Source organism: Pomacea canaliculata, linkage group LG8 (assembly GCF_003073045.1).
Source record: "Pomacea canaliculata isolate SZHN2017 linkage group LG8, ASM307304v1, whole genome shotgun sequence".
In the NCBI taxonomy this organism is placed as follows: Eukaryota; Metazoa; Mollusca; class Gastropoda; order Architaenioglossa; family Ampullariidae; genus Pomacea; species Pomacea canaliculata.
In genome coordinates, this window is record NC_037597.1 from 17,616,746 (window position 1) to 17,639,646 (window position 22,901).

Sequence of the window (22,901 nt, forward strand, 5' to 3'; positions counted from 1 at the left end):
GTTTTTTGTTTTTTGTGTGCCATGTAGTAAGTTTACATAAAAGATGATAAGTAAAAATTGCAAATGTTATGTAAATTATTTTAACATCACCAAAAGTAGAAGTAAATATTTTTAACTTAAAATATTTGGAATTGGGAATCCAGTTTAGAGAAGGGTATTCACCACTTCTATTAAGACTACATGTTTGTTATAGAGACACACAATTTCTTGTTCCAACTTTTCATCTTAATAGACATATAAAATCCCTATATCTGAAATAACTTTAAAAAATATTTAAGAATTTGCAAACACATTTTTAATGCAAAAGTTTCTATAACAAGACTTACATGAACCACAAACTTGTTCAAGGAGGTTTAAGTTAGGAAAACCATTGATGAAGAAAGAAAAAGACAAACTGAATTGGACCACAGGTCTTGCCTATGCAAAGGCACCAAAATAAGGAAAGTAATCCAACCTTTTCCTGTGTTTTCTTGTGTGCCCCTTGTGCCTTAATCTGTTAGGCCATGCCCATTCCAGACAGCTAACCTTTGTCATTCTGTATATGATCACGAGAAATAAATGGTTACACTACCCACCTCTTACAATGGTTATGTCACTGTTATTCAATGATGGAAAACACTGTTTGTGTGTGTATGTTTGAGGTGAGGATATGCTACGATACATTTTTAATGATTCAGGCTTCTGGCCCATTTTCAGAGGGTACAGTCTGATGATACATAATGTATAATGCATGTATTTAAGCACACTCACCACTAGACTTCCATCCTTGTGTGTATAGCACATGGTATAAATACAAACATGCATCAAACCATTATAATCCTGTATATGCACATATACAATGAGGTAAAGAGAGAGAGTGGGGAAGCTGGTGCACCTTATTTCTGCTTTAAAGAACCTAAATAAGAACAACCATCTTGCACGGAAGCGCACACTATGCAGCAGTAAACCCTATATTTAAAATATTACATAAACACAATGAAGATTATCTTTTGCATTAACAGGAATTTTTTCATTATCAATTTGCTGAAAAAAATAACTTGTTGCATTCACTTGCATAGAAGACTCCAACTTGCTTTTAAAAGTATTCTTGTTACCACCACTTGAAAGAATTTTTTTTTCTTGGTGGTGGTGGGGAGGTCGGGGGGGGTAGCATTTTATTCATGAGATATTGACAGCGCCATGCACCCACAGCTTCTGGCTTCTGACAGCCATTACAAACAGTATCTAATCCTGACATTTCTTCAGGCTTGTGTCCCAGAGCCTGATAAGTTCCTTTTGCAAGTGTTGCCATTGATTCGTTGCACGTGTATTATATTTGTACTTCCGGAATTTTCACTCTTGCAACATGGTATTCAGTTTAGACCAGTCAATACTATGCCCATGAAGAAATATGCAAACTAGAATCTGATGTACAAAATTACCTTTTTTTTAAAACTTGCCCATCAGGTAAGGATAAGATGCTATACAAGATCTCATGAACACAACTCTTGTTCACTCAGAAATAAGGTCAGCACTTCTCTGTAAGACTTTAATAAATGATATGATCATGTAAGTCTCGTCTCATACTACTTCTTTTTTAATTATGAAACTACACTGGTCATCCCTGAAGATCAGAACAACCTTCATCGTTAGAGGAATGCCACCTCATCCAGCAGGACACAAACCAGCTCTTATTTGCCAATAAAGACCCATAAGCCCAAGCTGCCAGTTTCTTTGCCAAGTAGAAGCTGAAAGCAGGCAAAAAGGAGGACCAAGTTGTTTGCAAAGTAGTGTATTTATGATCCAAATTTTTACCACTTTACCTCATGACATGGCCAAAGGAAATAAAAAGACAGTATCTTGAGAATAAGTCTCAACTTACTACCTCCCTACAATCTAACACAAGTGTTGAGGGTGGCAACACAAGGGGAGTATATAGACAACTAGAAGTAGATTTGGAAAAAATCTGTTCTGGAACATTATGAGTAACAAGAGAACAAGAACTGACTATAATTACCAGAAAGGGTAGCAACCAGAATCAGAAACTATACAAGGAATAGAGTTTGCACAACAGAGTCAGACCCCATGGCATCTGTTAGGTGATTGTGGTGAAATGTCCAGAGGTATCAGTAGCCAAGAGCATTGTGTTCTGTTTATTTTTCATTTCCCAAGAGGAGTCTGTACACAAGCTGAATCTGCTCATCCAATGGGAAAAGAATGGTTAGAGGAAGGACTTCGTAAGGAACCTTCGTGGTGCTGGCTACTCTAGTGATCCTGCTTCGCTAATCGCTTCCATTGGACCCAGCAAGATCAACTCTCTCTCTCAAAGGTCAAACTATTCTTCCCAGCTGGACATTGGCGAGAGTGATGTCCCTTCACCTAACTGGGTGGAGGGGAATCCTCTCTCTCCCACTTGTTCATGGATCTAAGTCTCTTCTTGATCTAAGATTTTTTGGTGTTCATTTACCACTCATATGGATTTTTTTTAATGCACCTGACCGTTTTTATCTACATGCCTTACAGCGACTTCCTACCACTTACTGTTATTCAAATGATTCGGTGCTCTTGCATACGTGCAGTAGGCGTCTATCTTTCGTTATATCATTTTCTGCTGAAGATTATCACAAGGTTTCAACGATCTTTTTCACTAAAACCAAAGCGTTTAGTTTTGCAACTCATGAAGGATGAGAAACAGTTGAGCGTCTTTAAACTACTTTTATCTGGATTTGAACTGGGTTTTTTTTGACGGCTTGTGAACTCAGTTTTGCTTTCCAAAAAGTAATCCTGCAGGCAACCCAATGAGCAACACTTAAAGAAAAATAAAAGATTCTATGTATTAGATCCCTTATATGACTGGATATGTAGTGTGGAAGGTCCATTTGCAGTCTGGATTACAGTTTTTCAAATGAATTGTGCACACTGGGAGCAGCCTATGGCTACATATCTTTTATCTCATATGACATTCTGTTTGTTGCATGTGTCTGTGTACATTTGTGTCCTTTTTTCTGTAAAGCACCAAGAGGCTGCCCACAGGACCGGGATATGGCGCTATACAAGTTCACTGTATTATTATCATACATTACAGAACAACCTTCAATGCACAGATAATTATTTATAATGCATTTATTAGAAAATGAACTCAGAACCTTATGCACAATTTTTATTTTAATGACAGACATTTTTATTCTCTTACTTTACGGATAAAGTAGTTCTTCTGATAACAAAACACACACAGCTGACTTTTTTTTAATGGTCTATTCTAATGGTAAAGGATGGCAGAGAAATGGTTACCACATAACTGACATACATAAACATGTTTCCTGCTGTTTGTCCATCAAGTCTACGAGTCCATCTCCCTCAAAAGTTCTTATGTTGCAAAGGGTAAAATGACTGTTAAAAGTGAATTCTGAAATATGTCCCAAAACAGATACAAAAATGATAACATGTTAACAAATAACAGCAAATGTAGTTCTAATTTCTCCATTTTGCTGCCAGCTGCCAGAACAATTAAAATTTAAAGTCTTTGTATCGTTTTCCAGACTTGCTGCTATCTGCCTGCTGCTTCTTGCGTTTCTGTAACAGAGAAGACATTCTCAGTCATGTCACAATTTTGATTTAAAAAATGTAATATCTGGCACAAAGCTATTAGACATGGGAAAAAGATGCATGTGAATAGTTTTGGTGACCACTGGGGCTCAATACCACTGTTTTAGTACATACCCGTTGTTTGGCAGCATGAGCAGCCACCATATCAGACAGATCCTCCTTCTCTAGCTGTGACTGTTGCTCCCTCACAGTCTCGTCATACTTGGCCTGCATTGCCGCTGTGTCAAGGTCAAGTTCTTCTGGGTTCAGTGTTACTTCTACCCCTTCTGCTGTTCCTCCCTTCTCCCCTCCTTTCTTCACTGTTTGCACCTGAGGAAGAAAAGTAATAAGCACATGAACTTTTTTCTCATGTCATACCTCCTTATCAGCAGTTCTCCTGCCTCCTCCTATGAGAGTGACCACCCTTTTACAGCTGAGCTGCATGCTTGTTTTTGTTCATAACATCAGAATAATGCCGTCCTTTATCAAAGAACCATTAAATCAAGTACCAGCACTAATTGCCTTTCCACTCATAAGCGTTCACCAAGATTTCACTATACCCCAAATAATGCCAAAGATGCTCAGAGAGATCAGTACCTTCACTTCAAACAAACTTCAACTTCCTAAAGTTCCCAAGTCATGTAAAATGTGCCAAGTATAATGATATCAATACCGCGTTATTTAACTTTTCTTTAAATGCTTCTCCAAAACTGCAGTTTCCTCATCTCTTAATGGTGGTGTGTCGTCTTCACAAATGCTTTATCTTTTACTCTATGAGTTTATATAAAAATCACTTAAAAACAATTTAAGTAGTACTTACAGCTGACATGTCATATATGTGAGCAGAACCCATCATGGCTGCGCCAACAGTGGTCTTTTTCTCAGGAAGTACAGTATAGAGAGCTGGGGTGTCCCCTCCTTGGTCCATAGCATCTTCTATACGCCGTTTGCGCAGTTCAATCATGTCTGGTGTTTCTACGCCCACCGGAACTGATGTCAGGCCACTTGGTGTTACTAACCTGGTAAAACAAGTTGTCAAAGGACAATTATTTACAGATGCCTCTCACCAACCAAACAATAAATAAATCCATTATTAAGTCACATCAATATAATACAATCCAGACTCTGAGAACTGACTACAAAGACTAACCCCTCAGCTGGTGTCACCAGCCCGGAGTCGTCCTGCTCTTCTTCTTCCTCTTCTGATTCTGACTCTGACTCTGACTCCGATTCTAGCTCTCCCCATAATGATTTATCCACATCCTCTTCTTCCAAAATTTTCTGCAGGTAAACAGGAGAGTTATTAAAAAAAAAAAAATCATTGAATCTCACTATACAGTTCTCTTGATTTCAAAAATATAATATTTAGCCTTGTTCACTAGACAATGCAACTCAGTTTATTTTAAAACTTTACATGAAATTTATTTTATTGCCTTAGGAGTACTTGAAAATGAATACAAATTTAATTGTACTGAAGTACAAAAAAAATTTTTTTTTAGTAAATCGAAGAGAAAGACAACACAAAAAATTGCAAGCTTTCCTCCCTTTCACTATCACTGTCCATACATGTCGGTTGTGAGCAGCTCTTTATTTTCATTATTATATCAAAAATATCTGATTTTAAGTAAAAGCTGAAAAATTCTATTTAGAAGATAAATTCTTTAACACTTCTGATGAAAATAATGACAAAGATTGTATTATATTGGAATTATTTGTCTAAACCATGTGACCACTGATCACATTATTTAGTTTCAAATGATGCTTAAGCTGAACTTTGTTTATCTTGCTAACAATCTATTATTGATGTGTGTGTCAGTTAGATTTTGTAATAAGTGCACCCTAAATCCCTGTATAGTAAAGATTTAAATAACAATCAAATAAACAAGTTATTCGTCGCTAAAGCATCTCCCGGTGCTGTAAAAGTAAATATTAAAAACTGATAGGTACATAACTGTCATCATCTCCCTTGGCTCATGCAAATACAAGATTTTTATAATTACTACTTCTTTACAGTACTGCTGGGAATATTATATTAAAAATAAATTGTTGTGTTAAGAAAGGGCAGCATTTGCATAAGTACCTAATAAATAAAAAATAAATCAGAAAAACAATATTGTGAAAAAATAATCTTTAAAAATAGCTATGTTACAGCTATCTCTATCAGGTGTCTAATAGGAAATGCTTACCGAAAATTCTCCACCCTGGGTACCAAAGACATCACCATAGAGAGGTTTGCCCATCTCATCTACAGGAGGTTTACCCCATCCCCCGGCATGATAACCAAAGGAACAACCCTGCATAGTAATAAGAAAACATAAAGATCAACAATAATTATTCACGATAATTTTTTTTCATTTTAATACTGTCAATTAACGGTCATAAAGAAATGAAATATTATATTTACATTATGTCTATTTGACAGCTTAGCTCAATCTTACTCTTCTATATATACATGACTAATTGTCTGTACTTTCACGGTAGCTCTCATATTGTGCTTTCATATTCTTTGTATCAGAGATTAATGACATGAAAGCTAAAACAAATTCAAAAGTTAGTCAAGCAGAATAATTTCCAAATACAGTTACATCCCTTAGATCACAAAGGTACTGACTGACAAGAAGTTTCTGAAATTTTCAATCACAAGTCTCCGCTCAATTTCCATTTTAAATATTTTTAAAAATATAAGGTATTTTCACGTAATCCAGAGCAGAAATCTCTATCTCCTTCTTGCATTGTCAATGAGTTAAATGTTAACAGGATGCATACTTTACCTCTGGAATAGGAGCATTAAGTCCAGGTATCTTAAGATTGGGGTAGGAAGGGGGTGGACCATAACGCTGCATAGCAATAAGCCAGGGTGGAGGCACTCTTTCTGCATTCTGTACATACACAAGACAGAAAATTAGACACCACTATATACTTTCTGAAATTTTTTGTATCATCATCAAAATGGTGAGTTGCTTCTACAAGCTGTAAATAATATAACATAAGAATTAGTCATTTATGTCAATTTTAAATAATCCATATCAGTTCTTTATAAAAGTAGTTTTAAACAACTGTTCTCATTTTTTTAAACTTTTACTATGTATTAATGTAAAACAAAGAGGGGTAGAGACAAATAAGAACTGAGACTAGTATGTACAGATACCCAGAAAACTAAGAAAAAGATTAAAGATAATTTTTTTAAAGTACGTTTAAAAAGATCTACTAACATCTACTATGTAATAGCATAATACACAAAGAAACACAGATAAATAAGAACTGAGACCAGCACACAAAGAAACCTAGCAAACTGAGAAAAGATGTAAACTTAATTTTTTTTTTTTAAAAAAGGTTTAAATAGAGAGAGATATAAATATGGAGCCTTCAACCTGAGAAAATGAACCCAACCTACAAAGGTAAAATCATAATATTCAGTTCTCACCATTCCCACAGGCATACCCAGGGCGACCCGCAAGTCGTCAGTCAGGTTTCCTGGCTTCTTCTCCTTTAGTCTCGTCTCAAACTCTTTAGACTGAAATGTGCAAATATTTTTGTCATTAAAGTATGGTTTTACTAACAGTTTTCCTGCTCAAAACTATCTTTTACATGTAGCATCCAATGCCAAATTTCAATTGAATCATAGCGTAACTGACCTCATAGTACAGGTCTCCATGGATAGTCATTTTAGGTTTAGTCTGGAAACGGAAGAAGGCATCGTGCAACTTCTGGTAGTCAATGTCGATTTTGCCAAGCTTGGGTCGTACTTTTTCTCTCATTTTGGCTTTCAGATTCTTCTGTTCTTCCTGCAAAGTGATCCGTGTGAAATAATTAATATCTCCCTTAGTGTTTCATTAATTCAGGTCACTTAATGCTTAACTATCCATCAGGTCACTGAAAAAAGATTTTCTTTTTTTTTAAAATAAAGACTTGCGAAGGACCAACCTTTTCTTGCAATGCAGCCCTCATGTCCTCTATACCAGTGGCACGGATAAAGTCTGGTAACTCAAAAGGAGGTTTCTCTATACCTCTTTTACCCTGAAGATATTTGCGCTTATAACACCAGTGGCGAGGCACTGGAACTGTGTTACGAGTAGCCTGTAAAGAAATTAAAAAAACCATTTATAAGACAAGTATAAAATCCACAAAACAAACATTCATCAAATGGCCCCTTCTAACTTTCATTAAAGATCCTTAAATGGGTAATCTCTTTATGGCAGAACTCGCTTTACAATGAGGGGAAAGGTCACAAAGCAGTTGCCGTACTATGTAGGTGCCATAGGTGTATTCACTTTTTTTTTTTTATAATGCTAAAATTTGGAGTACATCCTGTGGTCAGATTTCAAAAGCAAAGTTCTCCGAGTCTATAGATGTGACTTTTTAACAAAGCAATCTGGTCTTACTTTAAGATGCACTAACAAACGTGGGTCACGTGCTGTTACATCATGCATCTCCACAACATCAGGTCTGGTTACAAGCTGTAATCACAAAACAATTGTGGAATGAAGCTCTACTGATACCGTGCCTGTCCAGCAAACAACTCTGTATGAAAACAATGTAAATGCAACGAACACAACACAAAGATCACTATGCTTCCTGAAGCAAATTCAGCATTATATGTAGAATCACTATAGAATCACAGTGGTTTAATGCAAAAACAAATAAAATATGAATATTAACATGTATTATATATCGTCATATATACATTTTTACACAAATATGTTTACACTTTGCAAGATAAATAAAAAAAATTAATGACTCATTTTTGAAATTATTGAAAAATTACTGTCACTGTTTTATTCTCTTGCTCAGAACCTGAAATTTTGTTCATGGCTGAGAAATGTTATTTAAACAAGCACACACTTTCGAGTATATTAAATAAAGAGGATACAACTAGTCACTAATCAAACACCTAATGCTTGCACTATTTTAGTGAGTTTATGCTAATATTGTTCAATAGAATCCAAAAAACACACCTGTTTCAGCTGGGCTACACTCAGCCTGGTCAGTTTTTTTAGCTTTTTTTTTGAAATCTTTGCTGTGTCTTCATCTGTTACCACTTTCTGAAAACAAAGATTTTTAACAACTTTCAAACCAATACTAACTATAATATATGAAAAAGATTGTTTGAGACATCTTAGGAACACTTTCAAAAATTTTCTCGTTTGCTTATTACTTCTTCTTCCTATTCACCCCCAGTGGAGCAAAAGACCGCAACTACACCATGCCATTGGATCCGGTTCTGGCACCCCTCTCCAGTTGGGACCATGTCATACCAGCTGCCTCCGTCTAACTGTGGACCTATCTCCTCCATGTCTGTTTAGATCTCTCAACCCTGTGCCTCCCCCGTGGGCTCCAGCTCAGAGCTTGTCTTGTTAAATTGTCAGCCGGCTTTCACAGGGTGTAACCGATCCAACCCACTTCCGCTTCTTGGTGTCTTGGCTGGCAGGTTTTTGGTTGGTTCTTTCCCACAGGTCTGTATTGGAGATCTTCTCGGGCTATCTGATGTTGAGGATGTGGCGCAGACATTGTTGACGAATGTCTGAATCTTGTTGGTGATGGTGTTTGTCACACGCCATGTCTCAGATCCATATAGAAGGACAAACTTTACATTTGTATTGAAGATGCAGATCTTTGCTTATTATACAGCTAATAAATTTTGAATTATGTGAAATGAGACTAAAAATGGAAAGCTGTCATAATGAAAAAATACCTCTTCTGCATCTTCATCATCATCAAAAATACGTGATTTCACAGGAAGATCTGCTTTTGGCACTTCCTTCTTTTCTGCTGGTTTTTCTGCTGCTTTCTCAGCTTCTGTGATCTAACATGAAATGAGACAAATGAAGAAAAATATAGCCTGAGAACATTATTTTTTTTTAATCCTCAGTCTTTTGTCATCTAGCATCAGAAAATATTTTAGCAATGCCAACAATAATAATAGAATTTATAAAGTACATTTCTCAAAGTGGAGGTAAGCTCAATTGCTGTGCTGACAGGACAACAACTGACCAACAGTTTAAAATACAATAAAGCATACAATTAAATACTTAAGTAATACTATATACAGCCTACACAGTCAAAAACAGCCCCCCCCCCCCCAAAAAAAAGAGAGCAAATAAGGAGTTAGCTAGTAACACAAGGTATTTCTGAAAATGGAGATTCTTTTTTCAGACTTGAAAGCTTTGAACGTAGGCACCGTTTGAAGATACAGACGGTAGAGAATTTAGAAAAGAAGAACAAAGACTTCTATAGTAACTTTTGACACAGTAAATACATCAAACCAGCAATACACTAAACTCCAACAAACAATGGATCCCATCTTACCTTAAATGCTTCAAAAATTTTGGCAAAGGTATGATAATTTGGATCTGTTGGATCGAGCTCCAGCTGTTCTTGTACATATCTGCAATATTACATTTTTTAAAGGATTCTGTTAAAACACATAGCTTAATAGGATCACAGGAGTCACTAGCATAACTGTTAAAGGTTTCCTCATACTCCAAAACAAAAATTTGCTGGGGTGGCAGTTGCTAAGTGGTACTTTAGGAGACACACATTTATAAGACATAAAAGAAAATGAACGCATAGTGACAGTTCTATACACAAATGGTCAGACATTACAGCGAAAGAAGTTTCAGAGCCAAAGATTAAGGCTGTCATAATAATGCTATGGTTATATGTTGAACACGTTCAAGTGTTCTGTTCCAATACAGCATCAAGAGACAAAACTCATCAAGGACAATGTAGCATTTTTACTAAAAAAACACATCAAGGAAAATGTAGCATTTATACTGACAAAACACAAAGATAATGTAACATTTAAACTGAGAAAAGCTTCTCATTACACTGACACACAAAGGACAGATTCAGCAACAAATGTGTGTATGTGTGTACATGCACACATGTGTATGCATGAGTGCCCTTAACCAAACTTTTGTCATAAACTCACTCAATATGCACTTCCTCCTCTGGTCTCTTCTCAGTTTCTTTGTCAGGTTTGGTTTCTCTTGGCTGTTTCTTCTGTTTCTTTGCTCGCTTTTTCTTCTTCTTCTTTCTTTTATTCTTTGACTGAAAATGTTTCATAAAAAATTGTATATTGTTAACTTCAATCACCATTTACAAATTTTTAAAGGGATGCTAAAGAGCTAAAGGGGTGCAATTTTGTTTCTAATGATTCAGTGCAAAATACAAGTATCAAAGGAAATATTATTTCTCCAAATCTGTTGAATCTTTGACCCTTTTTTACTTCGTGAGATAGAGAAACATGCCTACGTACACCACCATGTACAGAAAGTGGTTAAGAATTACATTTACGATGTGAAGGCCTTCTCCAATGGGAGAACTGGGACCATTTGTTAATCTGTGTACAAATGTAGTCTTACTGCCTTGTGATGTTATACGACACTAAATGTCTTGCCATATATTTGGTTCCTCTTTGTGTTTTCTGCATTTGATTTTATTCTTTGTTTAGTATGTTGTTTATTCTTTTATAGCTCATATGTTATTTGTTTTCCTGTCCCTCATATGCTGTCCTTATTTCGTTCTTGTTCTTAAGCGCTAAGTGCATACTCTTTAGTAGTGTGAGTATGCACTTTACAAATTTTGCATTTATTTTTTATCCACTAATTTCAACCCGATGAAACAAAACTTTTGATTACTCATAAGATCAGTAAATTAAAGGCAAGACTTCTCATAAGACCATTTGACAGAATAATGCCAAATTAGCACCAAATGTTTGATTTAATAAAACACAATGGTCAAGCAGTGAAATCAAAAATTTGTGCATTTTCTTCCTTGCTAGCCTCTGAGACAGCAACCAGTTATTTTCATGATAAGTCTCTAAGCTGAAGGAAAATCCTACATTATTTCTAAGCTGAAAAACACTTACATCTTTGTCAGCAGGTTCAACACCATTTACTTCAACATCACCAGAGTCATCAACACCTTCATCATCAAATATTTCATCGGCATCCTCTTGAAGTTCTTTTAGGAGTTCATCTGCAAAATGAACCCCAAAATAAAAAAAGGTTCTGGATGACAAAGAAAGGAACACATACGGTCATTGAACATATGTGGTCATAAACATAGGAGGGTTTGTGAGACCTATCATTTCCACCAAGGAATTGATTCACCAACATGCCTTTTCCCTGCAAATGCAAAGCTTTCTTCCATCAAATATGGCTGCTGCTATTACATATCATCTGCACAACATAATCCCACCTTTGTTATCTTCTCCTTCTGGAGTTTCTGCATCAAAGCCAAACTCTTGAGCTCGCATGGTTTTGAACTCAAGAACCTTCTCAAGAGCATGTGGAAGACGGATCTCACGTTGTCCTGGTGGTGCCAGTGGCTATAGGAAACATAAACATTTCATCAAAATCAAAGCAGCAAACACAAACATTACAAATATACATCCAATGCATCTTGGGATGGACTGCATACACAAATTAAAAAGCTGCCATCTTTTGTTCACCCTTCATTTGTTTCAAAATGAGAAAGAGGAAACTGTTAGACAGCAGTCAAGGAATTAAAAAAAAAAAAAGTAAAGGCGATAATAGTCTTCATTTGCTCTTTAACCATCTAAAGTCAACTTCCTGACAGTGAGATAGCATGCACATGAATGGTTAAGTCAAAGAAGAAATGTATCTGAATAAACAACTCATCATGACAATGAAGATTACAAGTGAAAACATTCAAATCCTATGCATCAAGCTCTAGACTTAACTCCACACTTGTACTTGTCACACATTTTCAAGGGCAAAGTAGTGCAAAGTAGTGATTTATTAAAAGAACAAAAATCTTAATCAGGAATCATTTGAGTTCATACCATTTAAAACAGACAGCTTTTAAAGGACGAAGTAGCCTCTAAAATATTCACGACTGAGGGGCTTTGTATACAAAAACAAACAGCGATAGCATTAACTTTAACAGCTTTTTTCTCTCTACAAAGAAAATTAGCATGATAAAAGTTTGAGGCAGGCAACATGCATGGGTCAGACCAAGGACAGCCAATCCTACCTGTGGAGGTCTGGGTTCCATTCCGGTCATTGGAGGGCCCCGTGGACCATGCTGCAGCGATGAGCTTGGAACCTGTGGCCGTGTTATATCTGAGACCCCCTGTGATCCTCTGTCTTGACCTGCTGCCCCTATGGATCCCCCTTCCTGAGGTCTGTCACCCATGCTTCTTGGACCACCATCGATTGTCCCTCTAGACCCATTCTCCATCATCATTGGGCCCCTAGGGACCCGGTCTTGTTCCCCATGACTTCTTTCTCGGTCATCATTTTCTGGCAGAACTGGACCTCTTTCCAAATGACCTCCGTCCATGTAGCTTCTGTCAATGCTCCCCTGTCCCCTGTCTCCTATCACCGGTCCAGGGCCCTGGTTTATCACAGGGGTCACCACTCCTTGCTGTATGGGTGTTTGAGGGCCAAGGCCTATCCCATATTGAGAGGATGGGGGACCAGGAGGTCCTGGCGGAGGTCCCGGCACTGGCACTGGCACCGGCACTGGCCCACCTTGTGTGTGACCATGAAGACCTTGATTTGGCATCATTTGTGGTAGCATCTGTCCTGGATGGCTTTGGCTGGCAGGAACTGGAATATGTCCTGGCATTGCCTGGACCATCTGTGGGAGCACCATATGCTGCTGGGAAGAAACTGGAGCGGCTGGCACTTGACCTGGAGGTAGTATGTGAGATGGAGGAGGTAGGGGAACCTGCCCTGGCATGGGGGGCTGCCCAGTGGGCATTGCAGTGTGCATTTGGGGTGGTCCATGCATCCTAGGTGGCACCCCTGTGACCATGGAGTTTGGTGGCAAAGGTGGAGCAGCACTCATTCCCGAGTGAAGCATAGGTGGTGGAGGGGGACCTGAAGTTGCAATGGTTAGAATTCACAGAATATCATTTGAAAAATCGATTCATAAGACATCAACTGCAAAATACACGCTAAAATGCACACATTATCACTTTAAACTACAAGTCTGTAGGCACTCTGAGATACATAATTTAAGGACTTTTTTCCTGTAAAATCCCATAACCTCCCCTGATGTTGGAATAATTCATATGAGTTTATGAGCTCTCATTATCAGAAACACAGTCGGTAGAATAATTCAATCCAAAATTAATGCTTTATAATCTTTATCCCTTTTGTTACATATGTTCAAAATTTGCACCAAAACCTTATTCTCCATTCCCTGCCTACATGCCAAAAATATGACAAAAAAAAAAAACCACTCAAAGAAATAAATAATGGCAAGAACTTCGATGTGTATCATGGAACTACATTGGTATCTACCTTTTATATACTGTGCTCTGCGCTAGTGAACCTTTTTCACAATTTATTATTCCTGCAGCTAACACTTAACAATTTTCCAGTCACCCATTTAGTATTTTGTGGCCAAATAAGAAAGCCATCTATGTTGTGTAAATGTATACACAGCCAACATGCTTGTAAGTCAATGTGTAATCTAATGCAGTTCACAACAATATTCATACTGAAGGAGTTAAAAGCTTTGAGCTTAGACATTTTACTCATATAGCAAGTTAGGAGAGAGAATGTCATATTATAATAAGGATAGGAACTTTTGTTCATTTGTTCAGAATGGAAAATTCCACTGTGCTATGACAGTTCTATGACTTAAATGTACATTTAACATTTTTTGCTGCCAGCACCTACAGCTATTAAAATCACCATCCTATACTATCATCAGCCACTTTCAAAGTTGACCTGAACTATCACTGGTTGTGGGTTGGACTATTTCCCTACTAGGACATCTTTGCTTGCTAAGCAATGAATCTCTGCAAAAGAGAAAGGCCTTGGAACGTTTACAAATATTTATGTAAATCACACACTATCCCTGAATCATTAAACTTACACTGCTGTTGTTGCTCCATCATCATTCGTTTCTGGTGCTCTGTGCGCTGTGCTTCCATTAAAGCAATCTGTTGCTGTTGCATCAGCTGTTAAAATAACAAAGCACTGCAGGTTATCACCACAACACATTCACTGCATATCATTATTCATTGTATATCCTTATTTACTATGCATCATTATTTTAATTTCATGCTTATTTTTTTTTTTAAATTAGAGTGAACACCACAGGAGGGCAAAGAAAAATTATAACATAAAGTGAGAAGAAATTGCCCTACAGAGGAACAGCACTTACTGATACATCTAAAGGAAACTAGATATATCCTATGGTATGTTCTGGACATGAAATGTGATGGTCACTGTGATATCCAATCACACACCATATGAGTAGACCTATATATATGTTCCAAAAATCAAAAGCAATTTTGCAGATTGGCACTGAATGCATTCAGTTCTGAAACAGATACTCCTTTCTGAATTTACAACAAAAATGTACCCAAGGTACCATTTGTTAAGAAAATGGTTATGATTAATTAGAACTGTCCCTGCTCATGGCTGGAGTTTTAATGTTTAGTCATGAAGTCCTTTTTTACGGTTTATGGTTTGATTCACACAAGTTAACATCAGCTGTTGTCAAGTTATGCAAGTTTGTCACTTGATATATGTTGCAGGGCACAATCTGCCGTTGCGGGACTTGCTCTCACAGGCACACTCAGTCGCATAAGTTCAACAGACACTCACATGCCTGACGCAAGTAACAAAACTAATCGCTCCTCGGTGAACAAATAAGCATATACACATAAGAACAACATAAAACATGTTTAACGGGCTCTCTTACAAAGCACTCTTTTGTCGCAGCTAATAAATAATTGTACATATACAAACACAGAAAACAGTGCTAACATCTTAATTCCCCTATACAGATTCTCTTGCAACCATGTTCTCTCACGTGACACATTCCTCCACACACTGGCGAGGATGGCACCCTGGCAAACATAACAGCGGCAGGAATTGTCTCACCAATTAGTGGCTCATGATGCGGGTCTGCCTGTCACTTAGAGGAAACGCTTAAAGAATACCGGAATACTGGTCACTAGGAATCCGTTCCATGCACCCAGCCAGGAACTGCACCAGTATCCCACCTACAACCCGCACGCAGAAAACACCAGAGAGAAAACCACCGAGAGTTGCAAAATCGGTCAGTCCACTGCAGCTAGGGGACATAACTATAGGGTGAGAATGGTTGTGAAGCCCATGCCCCATCCCCGCTACCTAGACCTGAGTCAGCACATGACAATACATTTGAATTTTTTTTTTTTTTTTTTTTTAAATAAAAAGGCAATTACCTTCTGCTGAGCCTCTCGCTGTTTTTCTGCCTCAATCATCTGCTGCTGCTGAAGAGCTTTCAGCATGAGATCAGTGGGCTGTGGGGGTGGTGGTGGTGGTGGCACAGGCTGTGTGGAAGTCATCTGTAACATACAATTCAACAAATAATGATAGGCCAAGAACAGTAATGTCATTAAGTCAGCATAAAGACACCCTGGGATTCTTACCTCTTCCACACACAAAATAATACACACAAAATACACACAAATGCACAAAAAAAAAAATTAAAACAAGAAAGTGAAAAAAAAAAAAAACAGAAACAAAAACAAATCTGAGTAAAAACTCTACCAGCAACTGCTAATGCCTAGAAAAATTAGTACAAAGTAAAAAAATAATTATTGAAAAAGACACTATGAAGTTGATTTATTAAAGCATGAAAAGGAACTACTGCTGCAATGAAGTGTTTAAAACTGTCCCTCTCTACAGAAATTTATTATAAAAGACATCAAGTACTAAGAGAATATGTGTATGTCATATAAGGACAAATGATTAACTGCAACTTTGAGTTTTAAACACTAGCAATAGTACTGGCGTGATACATAAATGTTCAAAATGCCAAAAGATTGGGCAGATACCTGCTGCTGCTGCTGAAGCAGCAAAGACTGCTGGTATTCCAGGGCTTCCCGCTGGCGCTCTTGCTCTAGCATTTGAGTCTGCAGTGCAACCTTCCGTGCAAGTTCCTGGTCCAGATTCTGTCATGGCAAATTTTTTAGATTCAACACATGCTGATGCAAACCTAAATATCACCAAACTATTTTTTAATGTGCTCATAAAAGATGCCAAAAATATTCATAATTGCATTTATGACTACAAATCCTTCGTTAGTAAACTGGTGCTGTTCTGTATCAAATATAATTGCAAGTATTTTACACAATAATTTTAAATAAATTGTGCAATAGGAGGAATAAAAACACTCACTGGTCCAGTGCTATCAGAACCCTGTAGAAGAAATATTTAATGATCTGAAGAATTCATTTCAAACAAAAAAAACTGACTCAATAATGTTTTGATTAAAAAGATCTATGTTCTTCACTGCAACCATAATAAATTACAAAAGTGAATTTTTTTTTATTGATTCTCTTTTTCAAGGCTTAACTAGATGGCTATATGAATTAATGGTCTACATTTGGTCTATCGAAATTTGACTCCCTGACAATAAGCTAGTATGTGCCTCACTGGTCAGATGAACAGCCATAAGACAAATTATAAAGGTGACAGCAAACAAAAAAGTTTTTCAAAGAACACTTGACCTGATATCATGTCATCTGGTAAGTCTTAAAGAATGAGAATTTACAATAAAAATTCAATTTTTTTCTTTTAATTTTACTAGATGACATGACTGGAAACAAAAAATAAAAATTCAGGAGGAAAAGAGCAAAACAACCCATCTGCTTATCACATTATGGCATGCTGCAACCATCTGACACTGGACTCATTGTGAGTGGAAAAGGTCTCTCTCAAACACAACCTTTTTGAAAAGCAAAGACAGAATGCCAGTGTCAGTTAACACGACATTACTACAGAAGCCAGTCTTGCTGCATTTGTGAACTTAACACCAAGCAAATAAAAGGCTTGTGGAGAAACACATAAGTATCTTTAATCCAAGATGACAGACTTTGGGAAGAGACCTCATCCAACTGGCCCTGAGAGACAAGAGCTGAGCTCAGTCAGCTCTGCTAAATAAAGCCAGTCCACTGCAAATGGACGTAAAAGGCATAAAATAAGCTTCTACAGCCAAACCACATCTGTCAGGGGCAAGGCCTGAACCACCTGGGTTACTGTCACAAGTGGCACATTTTTTTTAAAAAAAAGACACCTGGGGGTGAATCACCAACCACATGTAACTGCAAGTTTGAGTCACCTAAAAGCCCACTGGACTAAAGACCCTTGCCCAAGCAAAATAGGACCTATAGCCAAGGAAAACAGCCTTTTCCATGACCCTGCAAAATAGTTTAAAAGCCAGAGGATAGTGTGGCAGGCCTTCTCAAAAGAAGCTGGTAATAGATAAGAAACATCCCAGTTTTTACACGACTAGATGGCAAAAGTCAGATGACAGCATCATTTTGTGAACTGTAATGGCAAGTGGAGCACTCCACAAGCCAGGCACGTGCTAGCTCATTGTCAGGGAGTCAACATTTGATGATCAGAGAGCAGATGTAGCTTATTAATTCCCATAATCGTGTCATATGGTAAGATCAAAGAAGGAAAAAAAACCCAAAAATCCCCAAAGCATACAAAAGATTATTGAAAATTTGTATTAAATAACAAAGGGCAAGAAATTGTATATGTGGGAACCCGAACACTTTTCTAAAGTGATGAAGACAGTATATCAAAGTTAAAGGTGGAACTTCTTGTAGGCGGTTTTTAAAATGGTTTCACCTGGGCGAGGGAAGGTAGGAGTACCGATTGTGCTGACTTTCATAAGCGGTCAATTTTTTGCTACCCTGTCCCTGAGGAAGGGTGGAGATCATATGTTGTGCCGACTACCTTAGCACGAGGCAGTGGACTGTGAGAGGATGTATGAAAGTATGAATGCATCAGGTGTCATGATTCAAAAGCATGTTCACGACTGTAATGTGGCAATTAATAAGTAAGTGAGAACTAAAGATGTTAACAAACCACACCAAAGCCAAACTAACAGCGGTGTACATGCAAGCTCTGCCCTCTTGCTTCCAGCCATTTTGCTTCACCTTTCAGACCCTAACGCTTGTCTGATAAGAGATTTTATTGCTAAGTTAGTCAGCAGTGCCTGTAATCTCTGCCCTCCCCATTGTTCATGTCATAAATGTAGACAACTGGCTGAACATTGTCAGCACCACATGTACTCTATCTTACCTCGCACAGGTGAAACCATTTTCCTCCTCTGGCTATAAGTTCCACCTTGAACTGAACACTAACACATGTGGCAGAAGGGAAGTCTGTGAATGAATGAACCAATGGGTTTAACAAATCAAGGCTTAAGAGCTTACCATCATTCCTCCCTGCGGTACCTCTTGAAATCCTTAAGAAAAAAAGACAATTATTTTTAACTAGTACAATTGGTTAAAAGAATTTAACAACGTATAAAATATACACAAATTATATAATAAAAAAATTGTTGCATCCCTATGCTCAAGAAGTAACAAGGAATAAACTACATAAAATATAAAAAAACTGTATAATACATAAAAAACTAAAATATATTTTATAGAAATACAAGTTATATACTAAAACTATATTTTGCATAATTTTTTTTTAGGAGGAGGGAGGCATTTTGCTTTGCCCTTAGTGCCCAAAAAGCTCATAATGCTACTAGATATCCTTTTTCTGGTGAACTGATACTACAAAAGTGTTTATTAAATACATCACAATAAACCACTTAAGATGAAATGTAAAAATTCAAAAGTTTTAATCATATTTATTTACTTTTACAAATACAATAGTAAAAATCTTTTCTCATCAAATGTACATTTTTCAGTAATAACATTTCATAAATAGCTATATTACCATCTCCTTGTTCCGATGGAGCCTGCAACATCAAATGAATAATCAAAAATCACAGTGAATAAAATCTGTAATAAAACTACACGTACTATATTTTGCAAGCAAAAGTATTTTCCCCTTGTACAATTATGACATTAGGCTCATCTATTACTCTGAAAAGTAGAGGTGATGTATAGTGAACTGGTCTTTTCAACCTAACTGTCCCAACACTGAAAGCATATTAACCCATACCCAAAAGAAGAATCTATCACTGATGAAACGTCACTACTAATACCTGTTTGATTATAACTAAGCACCTGCAGATATTTAATACAACCCACCAAAATAAAGAATAAATAAAAACAAATACTTTTTTTAAATAAAAACTGATTAAAGAAAATTCATTTATGCGATATTAAGATTTGTCATCTGGATGTGTATTGCCAAGCAGCATTTGCGTTTCCTCATCTAAGATAGCATCTGAGTATGTTTGAGCAGAACTCTTTTGGCAATATGCATCTGAACTTGCTTATTATGGCATCAGTCGATTCAACCATTTACTGATTAGACCAAGTCGATTCGTCAACAGCACTGATTTGATTCGACTACAGCCCTGACTGAATTCGATTTGACCACCGAGTTCAGAAGTTATTATCCAATGTAAATGGGACTTTTCGGTGTTAGCATGAAATGGACATAGCTGGGACGATTTGACTCAGGGCGATATGACTGGGCGAAATGGTCTTGAGGCGAAATGACCGGCCAACACTAAATGCATGGATGAAGACATGCATGATGAAGAATGGTATGAAGGGAGCAATTTCAATCACAGGTGAAATCGATTTACTTACACTCTAGCTAGCATTTTAATACCAAGAAAAGCAAACTTACCGACATAGTTACTATATCTGTCTAGCAAACGTCAATATGATCCCTTTTATCTGCAAAGAGAATACTTATTTAGAATTGTATAGAATAATACATACAAACAGAACATATTTATAAGCCAGAGACACGCTAACTTACAAAAGACAACGTGGAAAGCTGCTTATTGTAAAGAAACTACTTTAGTGGACACTTCGTACCTCACTAACAAATGCACAAGGCGACCATACATGTCGTCTTACCTCATTCTGGTTGTAAGAGTTTCAAAAAATAATTTATCCAATTTTTATCTTATTTTGTTTATTTATCTACACTTTCAGCTAATAACCCAAGAGAGTGAAAGAAATAATGTGAAAAAATGTTGATTTTTTTAAATGTCAGAGTTTAGGGACCAGGGTAAAAAATGGTGATTTTGTGGCTGTAAAGAGCTATAAGGAAAAGGGACACCACTCTCTAAAATCAGATGCTCCTGACGACAATGATGACAATAACAATGATCAACTATTTTTGTCCCAGCGGGCAATTTGAAAATGGGAAGGTGTTCAATTTACAAGGAAATGGAAATAGAAATAAAAGTAAGAATAAAGATAGCTTAAAGGTGCAGCGTTAAAAGATGATATTAGCAATGAAAAAAGAAGACAAATGACAGTTATATATAAGACATACATCAAATCATGTGCGCACCTAAAACACACACACCACTGACACTTCATTTGAGGTTAAGCAGCTGGACCGCAGATGGCACAAACGATTTCATCTGCCTATTTTACAGATTGGCATGTGTACATGCCCTTTGTTCGTACATGTTCAGATATTAACAAAATGAGAAGTGTTCCTTACTATTTGTTGATGACAGAAGGAAGCTAAATCCCTCTGTTTGATACCAATTATCTTAGAACAGATGTTGAAAATACTGTTTAGACTAAACTAAACTACTAAACAAAATTTGTTAAGGCATTACCACGATCCTATGTTCCTGAAAAGGATGATCAGATCCTATAGTAAGTGTATTTGTATACTCGCTCCAGCTATGCTTCATTTATTCTGGTTTAAAAACAAAATTTTGAGATGATGGTGAAACAGAGATATGAACAAAAATGAGAAACTTTAAAGCTTTTAAATCTTTCCTATGCCCAAGGGATAAGCCCTTTCCCATAACACAAATACAATTTTTACATGTTCATAAATAAGAGAACTGTCTCCCCCCCCCCCCTACCAGTGTCAGTGGTCTCCCTTAGAAGGTCACAGGGGAAGTGATTACAATGGGTGGTTTTCACGTGACGTCATCAGTTTTTGCGAGCTGCTTCAGCGGCCATTTTTCCTCCCCTCTTAAAGCAGTGGTTACTGAAGCTTGCTGGCAACTGATCGGTTATCATGGTCGTCTGCGGCACAAAAGGATGCGGAAACAAGCCCTGCAGTAAACGAAATGTTCCTCTAGATGTATCTTTTCATAAGATACCCAAAATTATTTTGAACCAAGGCGACGAAACAAGAAAACTTACAGAAGAACGACGTCGTCTGCTTTACCGAGAGGATATTACAACAGAAGAGAAGTGGAACAAAATAGTTATCTGTTCGAAACACTTTGTTGGCGGTAAGAAACCAGACGCTTTCCAAATTGCTAAAGTATTTAACGTTGTTCTGCATGTTGTACACAATGTGATAAATATTTTCTTCATTGTAGGTTGGTGACAGTTCACGTGATTTGAGTGAACATCAAAACAAGACTTTCATTATGCATGACCACGACTAATAAACTATTGCTATAGAGAGAGAGGATAAAAAATGTTATTTCTACTCCATTATTTTTCTTTTTAGACGTGTACTTGGTTTATTTTGTTTCAGTGCTGATTATTATTATTTTTTTGGTAGTTAATATCACAAAGATGTAATTCATGGGTTGTTTTATTCTTGTGTCTAGGAAAGCCAGCATATGTGAATTTCCGGAATAGCCCTTCGTGGCTTCCCACTTTACACTTGGGACATGAGCGATCAAGTACTTGCTCAGAAGCTGAGACTTCGAAAAACAGGTATTTGAGGCTTGTGTCTCGCAAAAGAAGTAATGCATCCGTCCCTACTCTAAATACTGCAAGCAAGAAGCGAAAATCAATCAGCAGTGAGGCAAGCCAGGAAGAAAAATTATGTGAAAGTGATTTTGGTTGCTCAAGTGCTTGCGAAGAAAGTTTACATGGTGACATAGAAGATTCATGTTCAAATGATCAGAACACTCAAACAGATTTTGGTTGCTCAAGTGCTTGCGAAGAAAGTTTACATGGTGGCATAGAAGATTCATGTTCAAATGATCAGAACACTCAAACAGATTTGACTGGACTAAATATAGATGCAATCATGCAGGACTCTGAGACCAGACTTCTTGATTCAGTTAAAAACAGACAACATTGTTCTATTTATGAGAGACAGGTGTATGTTGAAGATGAAGCTAAAGTTCCATTCTACACGGGACTTCCTTAATTGGCAGTAATGGACCTTATTTTCAGAACGGTAGAGCCATACATGTCTAATCAAACACAGTCACTGTCCAAAGAGCAAGAGTTTTTGCTGTGTTTAATTAAGATCAGACTGAACTACCAATTCCAGGATATAGGGTATCAGCTGAAAGTATCCGTGTCAACTGTGCAAAGTTTTCATAGAACTCTTGATGTACTTGTAGCACGGTTGTCTTTTTTGTTGCACTGGCCTTCAAGAGAAGCTCTGAAACTGTCTATGCCTATGTGCTTTAGAGAAAACTTT

General features: G+C 37.1%; 1 protein-coding gene across 4 annotated transcripts; it reads right to left on the reverse strand.

Moving 5' to 3' along the window:
* Positions 1–3,084: 3,084 nt before the first annotated feature.
* Positions 3,085–20,492, reverse strand: LOC112571334 (splicing factor 3B subunit 2-like). Of its 4 annotated transcripts, none has more exons than XM_025250257.1 (25): positions 20,393–20,492; positions 20,157–20,206; positions 19,290–19,311; positions 18,773–18,804; positions 16,722–16,742; positions 16,379–16,495; positions 15,764–15,889; positions 14,422–14,506; positions 12,565–13,415; positions 11,767–11,896; positions 11,435–11,544; positions 10,496–10,614; positions 9,871–9,949; positions 9,257–9,367; positions 8,520–8,606; positions 7,947–8,021; positions 7,489–7,641; positions 7,200–7,349; positions 6,989–7,078; positions 6,336–6,443; positions 5,751–5,858; positions 4,715–4,845; positions 4,385–4,583; positions 3,700–3,894; positions 3,085–3,552 (listed from the first exon to the last, which is right to left on the reverse strand). In XM_025250257.1, exons 2-25 carry the CDS (start codon positions 20,160–20,162, stop codon positions 3,487–3,489), a joined length of 3,171 nt encoding a protein of 1,056 aa, XP_025106042.1. In that variant the 5' UTR covers positions 20,163–20,206; positions 20,393–20,492; the 3' UTR covers positions 3,085–3,486. The 4 variants fall into 4 exon arrangements, with proteins under 4 accessions (XP_025106042.1, XP_025106043.1, XP_025106040.1 ...); XM_025250258.1 differs by having other exon boundaries at positions 15,764–15,886; positions 20,351–20,400; XM_025250255.1 differs by having other exon boundaries at positions 20,351–20,400.
* Positions 20,493–22,901: the final 2,409 nt, after the last annotated feature.

Excerpts from the sequence above, each read along its gene's own strand:
- LOC112571334 (XM_025250257.1), bottom strand. Across the intron at positions 11,897-12,564 it reads TGGAACCCAGACCTCCACAG|CCACTGGCACCACCAGGACA; the intron begins GTAGGATTGGCT and ends TGTTTCCTATAG. Across the intron at positions 6,444-6,988 it reads TGGGTATGCCTGTGGGAATG|AATGCAGAAAGAGTGCCTCC; the intron begins GTGAGAACTGAA and ends GTGTATGTACAG.